The sequence below is a fragment of the Taudactylus pleione genome, unplaced genomic scaffold (assembly GCF_031769625.1).
Source record: "Taudactylus pleione unplaced genomic scaffold, aTauple2 ptg000015l, whole genome shotgun sequence".
In the NCBI taxonomy this organism is placed as follows: domain Eukaryota; kingdom Metazoa; phylum Chordata; class Amphibia; order Anura; family Myobatrachidae; genus Taudactylus; species Taudactylus pleione.
Window position 1 is genome coordinate 7,863,646 of NW_028284417.1, and position 13,599 is coordinate 7,877,244.

At 37.8% G+C, this 13,599-nt stretch overlaps 1 protein-coding gene across 2 annotated transcripts in view; it reads right to left on the reverse strand.

The window, feature by feature from the left end:
• COL12A1 (collagen type XII alpha 1 chain) overlaps positions 1 to 13,599 on the reverse strand; it is a 195,690-nt gene that overhangs the window by 173,076 nt on the left and 9,015 nt on the right. Inside the window, exons 3-6 of one of the 2 annotated variants that reach the window (XM_088471474.1) lie at positions 9,647 to 9,763; positions 8,134 to 8,277; positions 3,571 to 3,630; positions 1,037 to 1,300 (exon numbers count right to left, since the gene is read on the reverse strand). The exons of the other annotated variant lie outside the window; for it this stretch is intronic. Of the exons in view, the coding sequence (XP_088327600.1) occupies positions 1,037 to 1,300; positions 3,571 to 3,630; positions 8,134 to 8,277; positions 9,647 to 9,763 (585 nt within the window). The remainder of the gene's footprint in view (positions 1 to 1,036; positions 1,301 to 3,570; positions 3,631 to 8,133; positions 8,278 to 9,646; positions 9,764 to 13,599) is intronic. 2 annotated transcript variants of the gene reach the window in all.

Here is a 13,599-nt window from a genome sequence, read left to right on the forward strand (position 1 = left end):
GTAGGTGTTTATATTTATGTGTGTTTATGCATGTTTGTGTGTGACTGTGTATGTCTGTATAAGTGTGTGTATGTATGTCTGTAACTGTGGGTATGTGTGTCTGACTATATTTATCAGTGTGTGTGTGTATGTATGTGGGTAACTATATGTATGTGTGTGTGTATGTGATTATATGTGGACTGTGTGTGTATTAATTTGTGACTGTAGGTGTGTATTAGTGTGTAACTGTATGTATGTGTGTATTAGTGTGTGACAGTGAATAAATGTGTATATGCATGTGTGTAACTGTATGTGCGTATGTGACTATGTGTGTGTATTCATTTGTGACTAGGTGTGTATTAGTGTGTGACTGTATGAATGTGTGTATTAGTGTGTGACTGCAAATTGTGACTGTATGTATGTGTGTAACTGTATGTATGTGTGTTATTGTATATGTGTGCAGTGGTGTAACTACTGTAGGTGCAGTAACTGCAGATGCTATGGGGTCCGGACCGTCCCGGGGCCCGGCCCTCCATCTGCATCTACGGTGCCAGGCCTCGGTCTACGCCCCCCGCCCGGGCCACTTGATTGCATGTGCCCCCCAGACTAAAAGTTGCCAGCCAGCCCCTGCCTGTAATATATATATATATATATATATATATATATATCCTTTACATTTATGCTGGATGTACATTCTCACTTCTCACACAGGCGACACAAATACACAGGCGATACACAAAGAAGGCAGCAGTTGAGAAGCATCTGACCCAGTGAAGCGCGAAAATGTTCAGTACTATGGGACTCATACATCATAGTGGATCTAGAAGTCTCACAAATAAAAGGGTTTTTTTTAGTATTATATTTTAATATAACTGAAATTTTGTTAAATCTGTCAAGACATAATGGAACATACAGTACCATGTAGCAATGTTTTCTTGGTACTATAAAATATGCACCAAAAGTGTTATTAGTTTATTTAAAAAAAAATGTTTTATACTTCTGAAAAGGCATTATTGGGACATTGAGCAAACTTAAAAACAAATGTAAAATAAATTACCTGTCATTGTATTGCCTCCTTTGTAAGGTATTCTTTTAATAGCTGCTAAGAGCTCATCTTTCTTGTAATATTTGTTCAGTTTAAACTCAGTCCTGGTATCCGAGCTGTACTGGACAATACCAACCCTTGTCTTGTCTTCCCCAATGTCAAATGCCGAAACCAAAGAAGTCATGAAGTCAAGAATATATTTGAAGTTGGTTCTTCCCACACTCCAAGATCCATCCACAAGGAATACAACATCAGCTACTGCACTAATAGAACATCCTATAAACAAACATAATGAGGTATGTAATTTATTCCCCAGTGCACCGCAAAAGTTACAATTAACTCTTCCCTGGAGGTTGGTACGGGATACTAGCGGTCAGGATGCTGACGATTCCCGCAATACTGACAGCGGCATCCCCACAGTCAGAATCCCGACCCACTAGGTAAGTAACCTAACCCTCCACCCCACATACCCTAACCCCCCCCACAGCCTAACACTCCCACTAGTGCCTATCCCTAAACCTAGCCCTCCCCCGAAACCTAATACTTACCATTGGGATGCTGGCGGTTGGGATTCTAGCACTGGGATTCCGACTGCTGTCGGGATTCTGGTGCCGATATTTTGAGCACCGGCATCCCGACTGCCGAGATGCTAACTACATCCCCTTCCTTGGTGGTACAGGGGGATTTGGATCCCTCTATGGACTGCTGGTTTTCCCAGCCCCCTCCCAGGGAACTGGAATGTCCTCCCTGGCAGCCTCTTGCATCAGAATGCTATGAGGAGATACATGTGGCGCTGACTAGCACAGCCAGCTATTTGTGTCACTGGAGCTCCAAAGAGCTCACACTCAATGGACAAGAGACTGTTGCCTGGGGATCTTGTCTACCTGGCTTTGGAGCCCAAATTCATTCAGAGAGAAGATGAAGTCCCCCAGCAGATTTCTGGATGTAAAGTTTGGGAGGGAGTTATCTCTCACTCCAGACTTGCTGACACCTAGGTGCGGCTACCTGTCCAGGTGGCCTCAGGCACAGCAGAGTGACCACTCCCCAATCTCCATTAGAGACAATGTTAAATGTGTGCATGCACAGCACATGCACTTAGCTTGATTAGGACCCAGGATGGATCACTCCCTGTGGTATTGTGTGTTAAAGCAGGATACAAAAGGGGCCTGCAGCCCTGAGTGTGTGCATTCTTCTGAACATCAAGGATTTTACTTCTGTGACATCTGAATGCTAAGGGGACTTGTCTTTTTAAAGACATTGAGCAAGAAACATCTTGCATAAAGACACCTGCATCAGCTTGTATCCTGTGACCACCAGAATAGCTGAAATTGCTATTCCATTCTTCGGCTGTCTTGGAGTGAGCCCAGTGTCTCCAAGTAAAAACCCTCTGCCAGCTACCATGTGTAGACTGGTCCATAGTGAGGGACCAGTGGGAATTAGCCAACACTACCCAGGAAGTGTTGCAGTAGCATGTCCACACATACCCAGAGGTAGACGAATCCAGGTGCCAGTGGTAGGAGCCTGGGAAAAGTGGTGCCAGTGTAGGAGCTTGGGTGGCACAAACTGTTCCAGGTGAAGGTGTAGGAGACTAGTGGTGTAAGTGTGCTACCCACCCAGTATGTAGTGGGATGAGTCATAAAACAAGTGGTTACTGATGGTGAGAGGGAAACCTTAATAGTGCTATAGTAAGCCCACTCAGGTTATAAGCCCACTCCGGTTACTCAGGGATGAGTAATCACCCTCTATTCTAGTGAGGTAATCTGGTCAAATTGCTCATGTAACGATATAGGTAAGGGGAATGAGCATCCATGAGTCTACAAATGGCATACACATTTATTTATTTTAATACCACAAATCACACCCAGGCTCATTCTGTACTCTCAGAAAGCAAATAATGTTTCTCTAATAAGTACACATTTTAATTAAGAGTTCAGTCTACTAAGAAAACGTTTTGCTATTCAGATGTTAACAAAAAACCTTATTTAATTTAAGACAAATATAGCCAAGTGATTAATAGAAAACCTAAAATGTTTTCCATGGTAAATACTTCTAAAATAAATATGATAAATAATTTTTTTTGCAACAAAATTGATTCCTTTCAGGTTTTCTTATTAAATATAGCTTGTATATTTTACTTTCATAGAACCTGGTAACAAAAGAACTTTGTATATAACAGTTTGTGAATAAGGCGCCTCCTGTGTATGCTGACTCACAGTTATTCTGACTACCACCCATCCACCCTTACAAGGATTCAAATAATTATACTGTTTTTTTATGTTTGTTATTCATGCTTATTATACTGTGAATATTAGCACTTTATTATACATTTATTATATGTGCATTGCATTTATTTTAATCATGTTATCCTTCGTGTCAGCATACACTAGATTAATGTAAGGGCAACGCATAATGTTTGGCTCTTTTTCAATAACTGCAAGGGGAGAAGCAATTATGAAGATAAATGTGAAGTATCTCTTGACCTTCTCATATTCTTATCCATACACATTTCCACTGTTTTTAAATAAAGCACAAGATTTAGTACATACGTGGTAAATCAGTAGTTACAATTTTTTTTTCTTCTGTTGTTACACGACCTCCTGTTTGAACTGAAAGACAAAACATAAAAATTGATTAAAACTTCAGTCAGTATTAAGAGATAGCAAATCTACATATTAACTTACTGTTGATGTTTCATTTCCAATATGCCCTATTTCAAATGCAATATGAAATACAGAAAGTAGATTTGTCACAACAAACATACATTAACATCTGCAGTTTTTTTGTAGTTTTATGGTTCACTGAATACAAAGTGATGTATATCATGTAATTGATTAGTTCCATAAAACCCATGTGTAGCCCTATCCTATGGAGCACAGTTATAAAAAAAAAAAAAAGGTAAAGTAATGAACATCTGGAACAAAAAGTGTAGTTATTTGAAATTTCTAAATTATAATTATTAATTTTTTTATTAAATTCTCAAATTACTCCACATTTTATATTTGAGATAGATAGACAGACAGACAGATAGATAGATTGATAGATAGATAGATAGATAGATAGATAGATAGATAGATAGATAGATAGATAGATAGATAGATAGATAGATAGATAGATACTGTAGTGGAGGTGTGGAATTCCAGGTTTTCAGATTTACACAGACCCAGCTGGAATAATCACTGGAGCACTGGAAGGGTTTTAAAATCCTACACACCTGATGCTCCTGATGCTGGACAAACTGTCCAGGCGATAGACTGGGGGTGGTGGCTAGTATTATGGTGCCAGGACCTGGAAGGTCCATAGACATTATTGCAAAGAGTGCTGGGACATTTACTTTTATGTTTATTTGCTTATTTTCTGTTATGTGCCTGTTTGTATCCAGGCCTAACTGCACGTATGCTAAGGTGCAGTGTGTGCTACCATTAAAAAACACTGCTTTACCAATACCTGCCTGTCTGGAGTCCTCATTTCAATACCCCGTGTTACAATAGATAGATAGATAGATAGATAGATAGATAGATAGATAGATAGATAGATAGATAGATAGATAGATAGATAGATAGATAGATAGATAGATAGATAGATAGATAGATAGTGGCTTCAGGTTGCAGAGCTGAGGGGGCAAAGGATAATAATTAATAATAATAATTTTATTTATATAGCGCTTCTCTCCCATAGGACTCAAAGAAGCAGGTAATGTGATCGCAATGCAATCACATTACTTCTCAGTGATCACCGGCATGGGCTCCTATCAGAGCCCCTGTCCTCACAACTAACTAATGATACATCCAGGTGCATAAAGATTCCCTGTTGCTGTGAAGTGCTACAATAAGGAATCTTTATTTTTGGCTGCTGGCTGCAAATCATAATAAATACAATCGTAAAAAAATTATGTTAACAATTAGTGCACTGCCTTAAAACAACTACTACTCTCTTCATTATTTAAGACATATATATATATATATATATATATATATATATATATATATAAATATATATATATATATACTTGCATGATTCCTCCCCAGTGATGATGTCTAGTACTAATATATGTTGGACAGCAGAATGGGTGTAGGGTTTTCAGAACTCTGCCCTGCAGCTCAACTCAATGGATGCAAAAATCATCCAACCCTGGCAGGAGGACCACTAAGGTGCTGCCGAGAAATGACAGCAGTGACTGTAGCAAATCACTTATGAAATGCGCGAAGAGAGATCAGTAGCGGCTATCATTGTTTAGCAGCCCCTTGGTGGTCCGCCACTGTTCCTTTGTCCCTCCTTTGTTCTCCTTGACAGCTAGAGCTACGAGGCCAATGCTCCCATTGCCTCAGGGAGTTACACTACTGGTTAGACTATATGCCAGTCAAACAGTACCTGATTCCACTAAAACAATGTACACTGCTGATCTTAATAAGTAAATATAAAAATATACATTATCAAGCTTAATTTTGCCAATTGTGTCTGCATATTGCACTCTAAAGAGGATATCTTATGACACACCTACCTTCTCAGTTTTCATTTCTACATTATTTGTGTGTTTGTGCTTACACCTGCTTTATTGGCTGCCATACTCTGTTATGTTAACAGAAAAACAGCAATTGAACATAAAGTCAGGATTTATATCACTGGGCAGTATTGACACACTGTACATACAACATTTAGCACTGCAAACATCTAAAATGGGTAGGCCTGTCCTGGTTCTTAAAATAAGGGGGGGGATGTGTAGGGTTCCCCTGTATTTTATGAACCAGCAGAAGGCTCTGATAATCCAATCCTGGTTGAGGAAATACAGGTGGCCAAAATGAGTAGGGGTCCCCTATATTTTCCATAACCAGCACCAGATTCTTTTTAGAGGGCATGTAATGCCACAGCTGGTGTACCCTTTCAGCCCAGTCCGTGGATCCCTGGGGAGGTGGGGACACCCCAATAAATGGGTGCCCCCTCTCCTGGGCACCCCAGGCCTGGGCTTATAGCCCCGGACTATCCCCGGGACCCCTGGCCAGTGGGTCCCAGGTTGATTGTGTAAATGTGTGTGTAAAAAATAGAAATAATAATAATATTGTCTTTTGCTGGAGAACTAGAGGTCCCAGCAAGTCTCCCCAGCATGCTGGTACTTGGAGAACCACAAGTACCAGCATGTGAGGCATTAAGGGCTTGCTGGTACCTCTAGTTCACCTGCAAAAGAAATATTAAAATAACCACAAGACTCCCACATTGTGAAAGTAACATTTTATTTAACTCACATTCACACTCACATTCACGTATACTCCCTGTCCAGTAGTATCCACTAAAGTGTACCCTGGCTGTGGCATTACACCCCTACTAGAAAGAATCTGCTGATTGGCTGGTAGCTCCTGTAATGACAGGAGTCCCTCGGGTCCCAGGTATAAACCCATACACTTCCTCCTGTCTGACCTGGTTATGCGTGGCCATTTTTTTGTTTTTAACCCTTTGGATACCTACTTGGATCGAAGAGGACGTGATCTACACTAGGAATTGGAGAGTATGGAATTTTTTTTAACATGTGCTGTGGAAGCTACTCGAGAAGTAGATGTGAATGGCTACAGGAATTATAGGTGAATATGCATGAATGTGAGTGTGAATGTGAATGTACATATATGTTTAAATAAAATGTTACTTTCATGGCGTGTGTCTTGTGGTTATTTTTGTATTTTTTTGCAGGTGAACTAGAGGTACAAATGGACCCTTAATTCCCTGCATGCTGGTACTTGTGATTTTTCAAGTACCAACATGTGGGGGAGGCTTCCTGGGGTCTTTAGTTTGCCAGCGTAAGATAAAATAATTATTTCTATTTTTGCACATACATTTACACAAACAACCAAGTACCCACCCGCCAGGGGTGTCAGGGATAGCCCGGGCTATCAGCCCAGGACTGGGATGGCCTGGAGTGGGGGAACCTCTCTTATTGGGGGTCCCCACCACCCAAGGTATACCCGGCCTGGGCTGACTAGTGGTCAGTTATAATGCTTTGGCCGGCGGACTCAATGAAATGGTATCATGGCTGTGGCTTTATACCCCACTAGAAAGAGTACATTGCTGGTTTCAGAAAATACGGGGGATCCCCTACTAATTTTATCCCCCATATTTACACATCCACGACCGGCTCACTGAGCCTTGTGCTGGTTGATGAAAATACATCATTTTCCCCTGTATTTCTCAGCCAGGACAGCTCAACAGAGCCTGGTACTGGTTGTTAAAATGCAGGGGAACCCTATGCATTTTTTCCCCTGTATTTAAAGAACCAGGACAGGCTGAACAGAGCCCGGGCTGGTTATTCTTTAAGGGGGGAATGCCATGTAATTTTTTTTTACTGTTTACATTTTTTTTTAACACAGAAGCCTTCATGGATCTTACTGATCTGTGAAGGCTTCTGTATAACTCTGACCTTTTAATGCTAGTCGCATTAAAAGGTCAGAGTTTTCATAGGAGAAAACTTGCGCACACTCACACAATATAACAACCTCAAACTCAAAAACTCAAAACAAGTTTGCAGGCTATTACATTTGGCGAGTTGTGGAACAAACTTCTACTTTTAAATGTACGAGAAGGTCTGACTTTGCCTCATACAAAAAACTCGGACCCTATTATATCTTGCCCTGAAGGTCTAATCATCTTAATTCAACATAATCATTGATTTATTTTGTGTTTTTATGTCAAGAGGTCATTGGTAAGGAGCAAAAAGTGAAACATATGGCAGAGAAAAAAAGAGTAAAATAAAAATGAGAAAAGCTGTGGAAATGGCAGATAATCACATATTCATCTAAAAAAATCTAATTCTTTAGAGGTGAACTCATACAACCTTGACAACCCATGTATATACATATTAGTTCACATCTATAATCACTTTGACTGAAAATTGTATGTATGACTCCACTTCTTCAAAACATAAACCGACTTTTATCCATTCACCAGAGAATGCCATGTATTCAGTGATATTTAAGTGGGATTCACTAATTGCATAAAATTGATCATAACAAGGCTATAATAATACATTCCATATCGATTATGTAGTGCCACATGTGAATGTGTTAGTGAAAACAGTTGGATTGTGCATTTGTTTTCATTTAGATGATGGATCTCTGCTGAGTACTTACTTGTAAGTTGGCCAAACACAGGTAAACTTTCCTCCAATTCATCATATGACAGTATTGTGACAACATATTCAACATCTGGTACTAGCTCTGTTAACACAGTTTGAGTTGCAGAAGCCAGAATATTTAATTCTTTTGCAGGTCCATCTGTTAACGTTTGAACAAAACATAGTTAGGACATCAAGTTAAAAACAAAGTTTCTAATTTCATCATTATAAGGTACCGTATGTTAATTCTTTAGCATAACCATTTCAATCTATTTACTTTGATACATTTGATACATTCTACATTATATATCGGGGCCAATTCAACCAGGAGCAAGAGTTTTTAACGTTGTGGAAATGCCGGCAGTGGCCCCGCAACTCACCCCCTTCATACTTTAATCTTATTCCATACTTAAAGATTTTTGTGCGCAGCCCTATGTTAGAGAAAATTCAAACAGATGCCCCCAATACAAACAGGGTATTGGTTCTTAATTCAGTGAATTCAATTAATTCATGTTAATGATTTAAATAAAATATATTTTAGTAAAAAAAAAAGACAAAATATTATTATGTTAACAAAATTAATGAAGACAGAGATAGTAATAAAGATTAAAAGAACCAAAAATGGTCCTCATAGGTATGATATTGATAGAGTCTAGAAATATATCTCCAGAAAGATTAGTAAATTTAAATTTTAGATTGAGATAAATAATAAGCACCTTATACCCTAATTATATAAAATATATTATTGTGTAAGTTTTCATGCTAGGGATGTGTCGGTAATGAGGCAACCTCAAGCGGAAGTCTTGGGCGACAAAATTTAGAGGGCAGAAAGATGAAATTTTTTTTTTTAAAGTTTAACGAACATGTATAAATTAGTAGAGTATAACCTTTCCGGTACATCTAATAACGCCTAAACAGAATACTATTATTGTCTTTTAAAGTGCACACATATTATTTAGAGATATTTGTATTACTTCATTTCAGCTGCCATCTCAAACAACAGAATGGTTAAGCACAGCTATGGTTACAGTACTGTGTTATTCTATGTGGCCAATAGAATAACAAGAGGTACTTGGTGTAACATTGTCACTGGGCATTGTCTATTAGCAACTGTAATAATAACTTTAACAGCAGTTGCATAGATTTTTAGCATAAAGTCAATCATTAAATCAATTATTTTTTTACTTTAAATTATTAACATATCTACTTTATTATCTAATTGAAATCAACTTGCAACTCCTTAACAGTGCAATACTTAATAATCTAAATCTAAATAACATCACTGTAATCTAGCACCATAATATCTGGCAAGTCTTTGTCAGGCTCATATAAGGCAAGGAAGACATTCAATGCTGTATATTTAACACACCAGAGGTTTAGAAACGCTAAGCTGTACAAATTATATACAACTGCCAAAATGTACTGTTACTCATTAGGAATTTCATTTTATAACACTTACTTAATAAAGTAATAAAATGAAGTAATACAAGCCCAAGTTACTTCTATAAATTAGATGGAATATGCTTTACCGGTTGTTGGAACAACAGTGATCCGGTAACCACTTATCCTCTCAGTCGGCCTCTGCCATGACATTCGAACTGTATTCTCATTTACTATTTCAAAGTTTAGATCTGTAGGAGGACCCACTGAAAAAGCATTAAAAATATATATTAGTGACCTTCCTATATAGCAAATATTATTGCACCCACTGTAGTTTAGGCAAAATATCATCTTGCAATTACTTTTTAATCCATCTCGATGCTTTACAAATACGAGTTAATCTTGCAAAAATAAAGCACTCTTTCAGGGGTGCAATAACATCTGCTATGCCAATCATTTGTAACAGGAAAAAATATATAATAATATACATGAAAAGCTTACATACAATAGCTTTGCATATAGCTGCTTCCAACACCGTGGCAGACTATTGCTGGAAACAATTCAAGCTGACAACATCAATGGTAATACGATTACAACACACAGCACAAAACATTTATATCTTGAGTTGCTTAATCATTCAAGAATGATCAGCAAAATCAAGTATATTAGAAAACACATTAAAGAACAGGTAAAATCACAGAGAGTAATGAGAAGTGAAAAACATTTTGTAAGGGACTTCAAGACTATTTTGTACATGCTTAGTGTAGATCATGCCAAAAATACACATAGTTTGATAAAAGCCTCAGTTTTCTGGGCACAAATAATTTATTATTTACGGTGCAATTCATTGTTATAATATTAATTGAATTTATCTGAAGTGGACTTTCTAGAATAGGCCAGTTTTCTTCTAAGCAAATAAAAATGATAAAGTTTTTTTTCTTTATTTTGTTACCATATACCATTATAAAATGTGACTTCTGTTAACAAACATTTTAAATATCAAGCTCATTGAGCTGAACATGAACTTGATTTTTTAATTAGAAAATCACTTTGGTATATATATGTGTGAAATGCATTAGTATTAGTATACTACCATAAATGGAATTATAAGTGTTACCAGATAAATGAGCCTTGCTTTTATGAGATTTGTCAATTCTTCAGTATCATGAACTTTGACAATATACATATATGGTACTTTAGTCCGTTAAAGACAATGAGCGCTGTGTTTTCTCAACAGGTAGACAAGAGACTCCATACCAGCAACAGCATTTTGACACCAAAATGCAAGTATGGATTTTCACAAAACACTGGTTAATGATGGCAAGACGAAATCACAGCAAGTTGATGAGCATTGTTTAGAATACTGCGAGCATACAGTGGCGCATTAACCCACACAGAACCGCACACAAGAAAAAGAAAAAAAAAATGGTTGATGACAGGTATGATTGGATATTAAAAAAAATATAAAGAAATCATCTGCATATAGATCATTTCATGGCATCATGCGATATACATGAAATCATGATTTGCTTGAGCTTTCCAAAATGAACAAAAGCCTCCATGTACAGACTGAACGACACACAGACTTTTTGTACTTTATTTTATAATGATATTCACACATTTTATAAATCAAGGCTACTGTAAGTGCATAGTGACAATTAATCAGCCGTTAAGGAAGCACACGTCTACATTTGTTTAATTACTATATTGATTTTCTGCTTAACCTAAGCATAATTGTTTGGGTAATATTCTTGGCCCTGGGTTCTAAGAAAAGTGAAGAACAGTTTGGTTATTTCCATGTGATAGAATCTAGCACTGACTTCCTCCAAACTCAAAGGGTGTAGCCACTTCAGGCCTTATAGCATCTGATCCATAGAGAAACAGATAAATATAAGGGTTGGTCAGGTTACATGTACCAGAATTCCCCCAACTAGTGTAGGAATACATTATCAAATAGTAGGGAAATGTGTAGCAGTGCCACTCGTCCAATCACACAAGCAGATACACTGGTTCTTTTACAGGTCAGTGTGATCTGTAGACTTATCTAGAGCTGCCGGTAAATAAATGCCTGTAAGATATACGGTACGGTATATCTATATACATGTATATATATATATATATATATATATATATATATATATATACATATATATTATATTATTACCATTCGCTGAGTGTACATAGTGGTATGTGCCATTTGCATCCTCACCTACTGTATGTAACTATATCGATGCCACTTCTGGACATTCCTCTAAATTGTATAGTTTCCCCAAATGTAGCTAACTAACTGAGAAATTAATTTTAATTAGTGACAAAATGTATTCTCTAAACCTGCAATGGCTAACTGTAGAAACTTAGTTATCCTTATACATGAGTGGTATAAAGTGTGGATGTTTATGTTGGTGGGATATGTTACACGTGAGGGTCTTCCTTAGGAGCAGACAGTCAGATTTATTAATATTACATCAGACCTGTTAATGCTTCAGCAGAAGAATGCTTTCCTGCAAGTCTATTCATCTATACATATGCACTGGATTACATGCATGCTTAGCTACTGATATAGTTCTACTGTATTCTATTATTCTGTTAAAGAAAACTCTTTAGAGATATTTGTTTCAGTCATGCAAAAGCTGCTATCAATTACAGATATGACACAGCAGAGGCATTTCAAGCTTCTAAAAAGATTTATAGAATATCATTATAAAATACTATTTCGGTAGCAATGGCTCAGGACAAATTTATGCAAAGGCAGACAGAACTGGCCTGAGCATGCGTCAAAAAGTATCAGTACATGGTAAAGAGGTGCCACCAACCTGGACAGCAATTTGACCTGTTGTGCAGATGGCCTAGGCTGTAACTGCCCAAGATCAGTATCAGCCCGGCTTGGTCAACTCCAAAAAAACGGATTCCAATAAAAAGCTGACTGTGGGGAAAAAATCTTTAGATTCTGAAAAAAATCTGTAAACCTGTTCAGGAACATATGTATCTTGTAGTACAATTTTCATGTTTGGATTTCCTCCACACCAAACTGTTTGTGAATATACCTCCTGATGCAGTCATTGCAGTGTCCATCAAACAGCATAAACTTGGCATACATTTGCAGTTCTCTACATGCTTAACTATCCATCTCATAGTGAGCAAAATAAGATGAACATGTAATTACTCCACATTGTTTTGACCTGTTTAGGTGACTTTTGCAGAGATGAGAATCAGCAGGAGTTTCAGCTTAGACGGGTAAAAGATTACGTGGGAGAAACAGCTTGTTAGACATATGTAGTATTTTGTAAACAAAACCACCTAATTGCAGAGATCACCAGTCGACAGGTTTTGTGTATATATCTGAACAATAATAAGTAGAAGCGTATCTCTAAAACAGCCTGAGCCATTGGCTGATTCGCATATTATCATACATATTCCAAAACCATACATTGTGGATACCGTATATGTATACTAAGATGGTGTGTGTACCATGCAGCCTTTTATTCTGTGTCTGTGCCTGCTTTGTAATACAAACTGCTCAGCCTCTGGACTTCCCACTTCATTTAAGATTGAAGTCACCTGTATTGGACTATTTCATTGGTGAGAAGGGTGTTTTAGAGATGACTGCAATCATAAATTAGGTAGGGAATCCTGGAGCAGAAAATGTTGTACCTGATGGAAGGGGTCACGTGGAGGATATGTAATATAGAATTAGAACATTAATAAAGCTCACCATCTGTGAATGGCAGATGACATGAGTGGGAGGACTATTCACTAGAGATGTGCGCGGACCCCCGTGTTTTGGTTTTGGCAAAACCACCCTCGGTTTTGGATTGCTTTAAAATTGATAAAATCATGTAATGTGGACGTGATTACATGCATCCAAAACCAAGATTTGGTTTTTGAATCCGAGTTCTGAACTTACAGCAGACCCGAAGTGGTACTGGGTTCTACTCAGGACCCCTAAAGTGGTCCGAGCCTGGACTCGATTCGACTCGGGACCTCTTAGTTCAGGTGTGTTAATTTTACAGGAAAACCAAACCGCACATCTCTATTATTCACACACTGATTGATTGCTGATTGTGATTGGTCCTCCTGCTCACACACTGACACTCCCTTGATT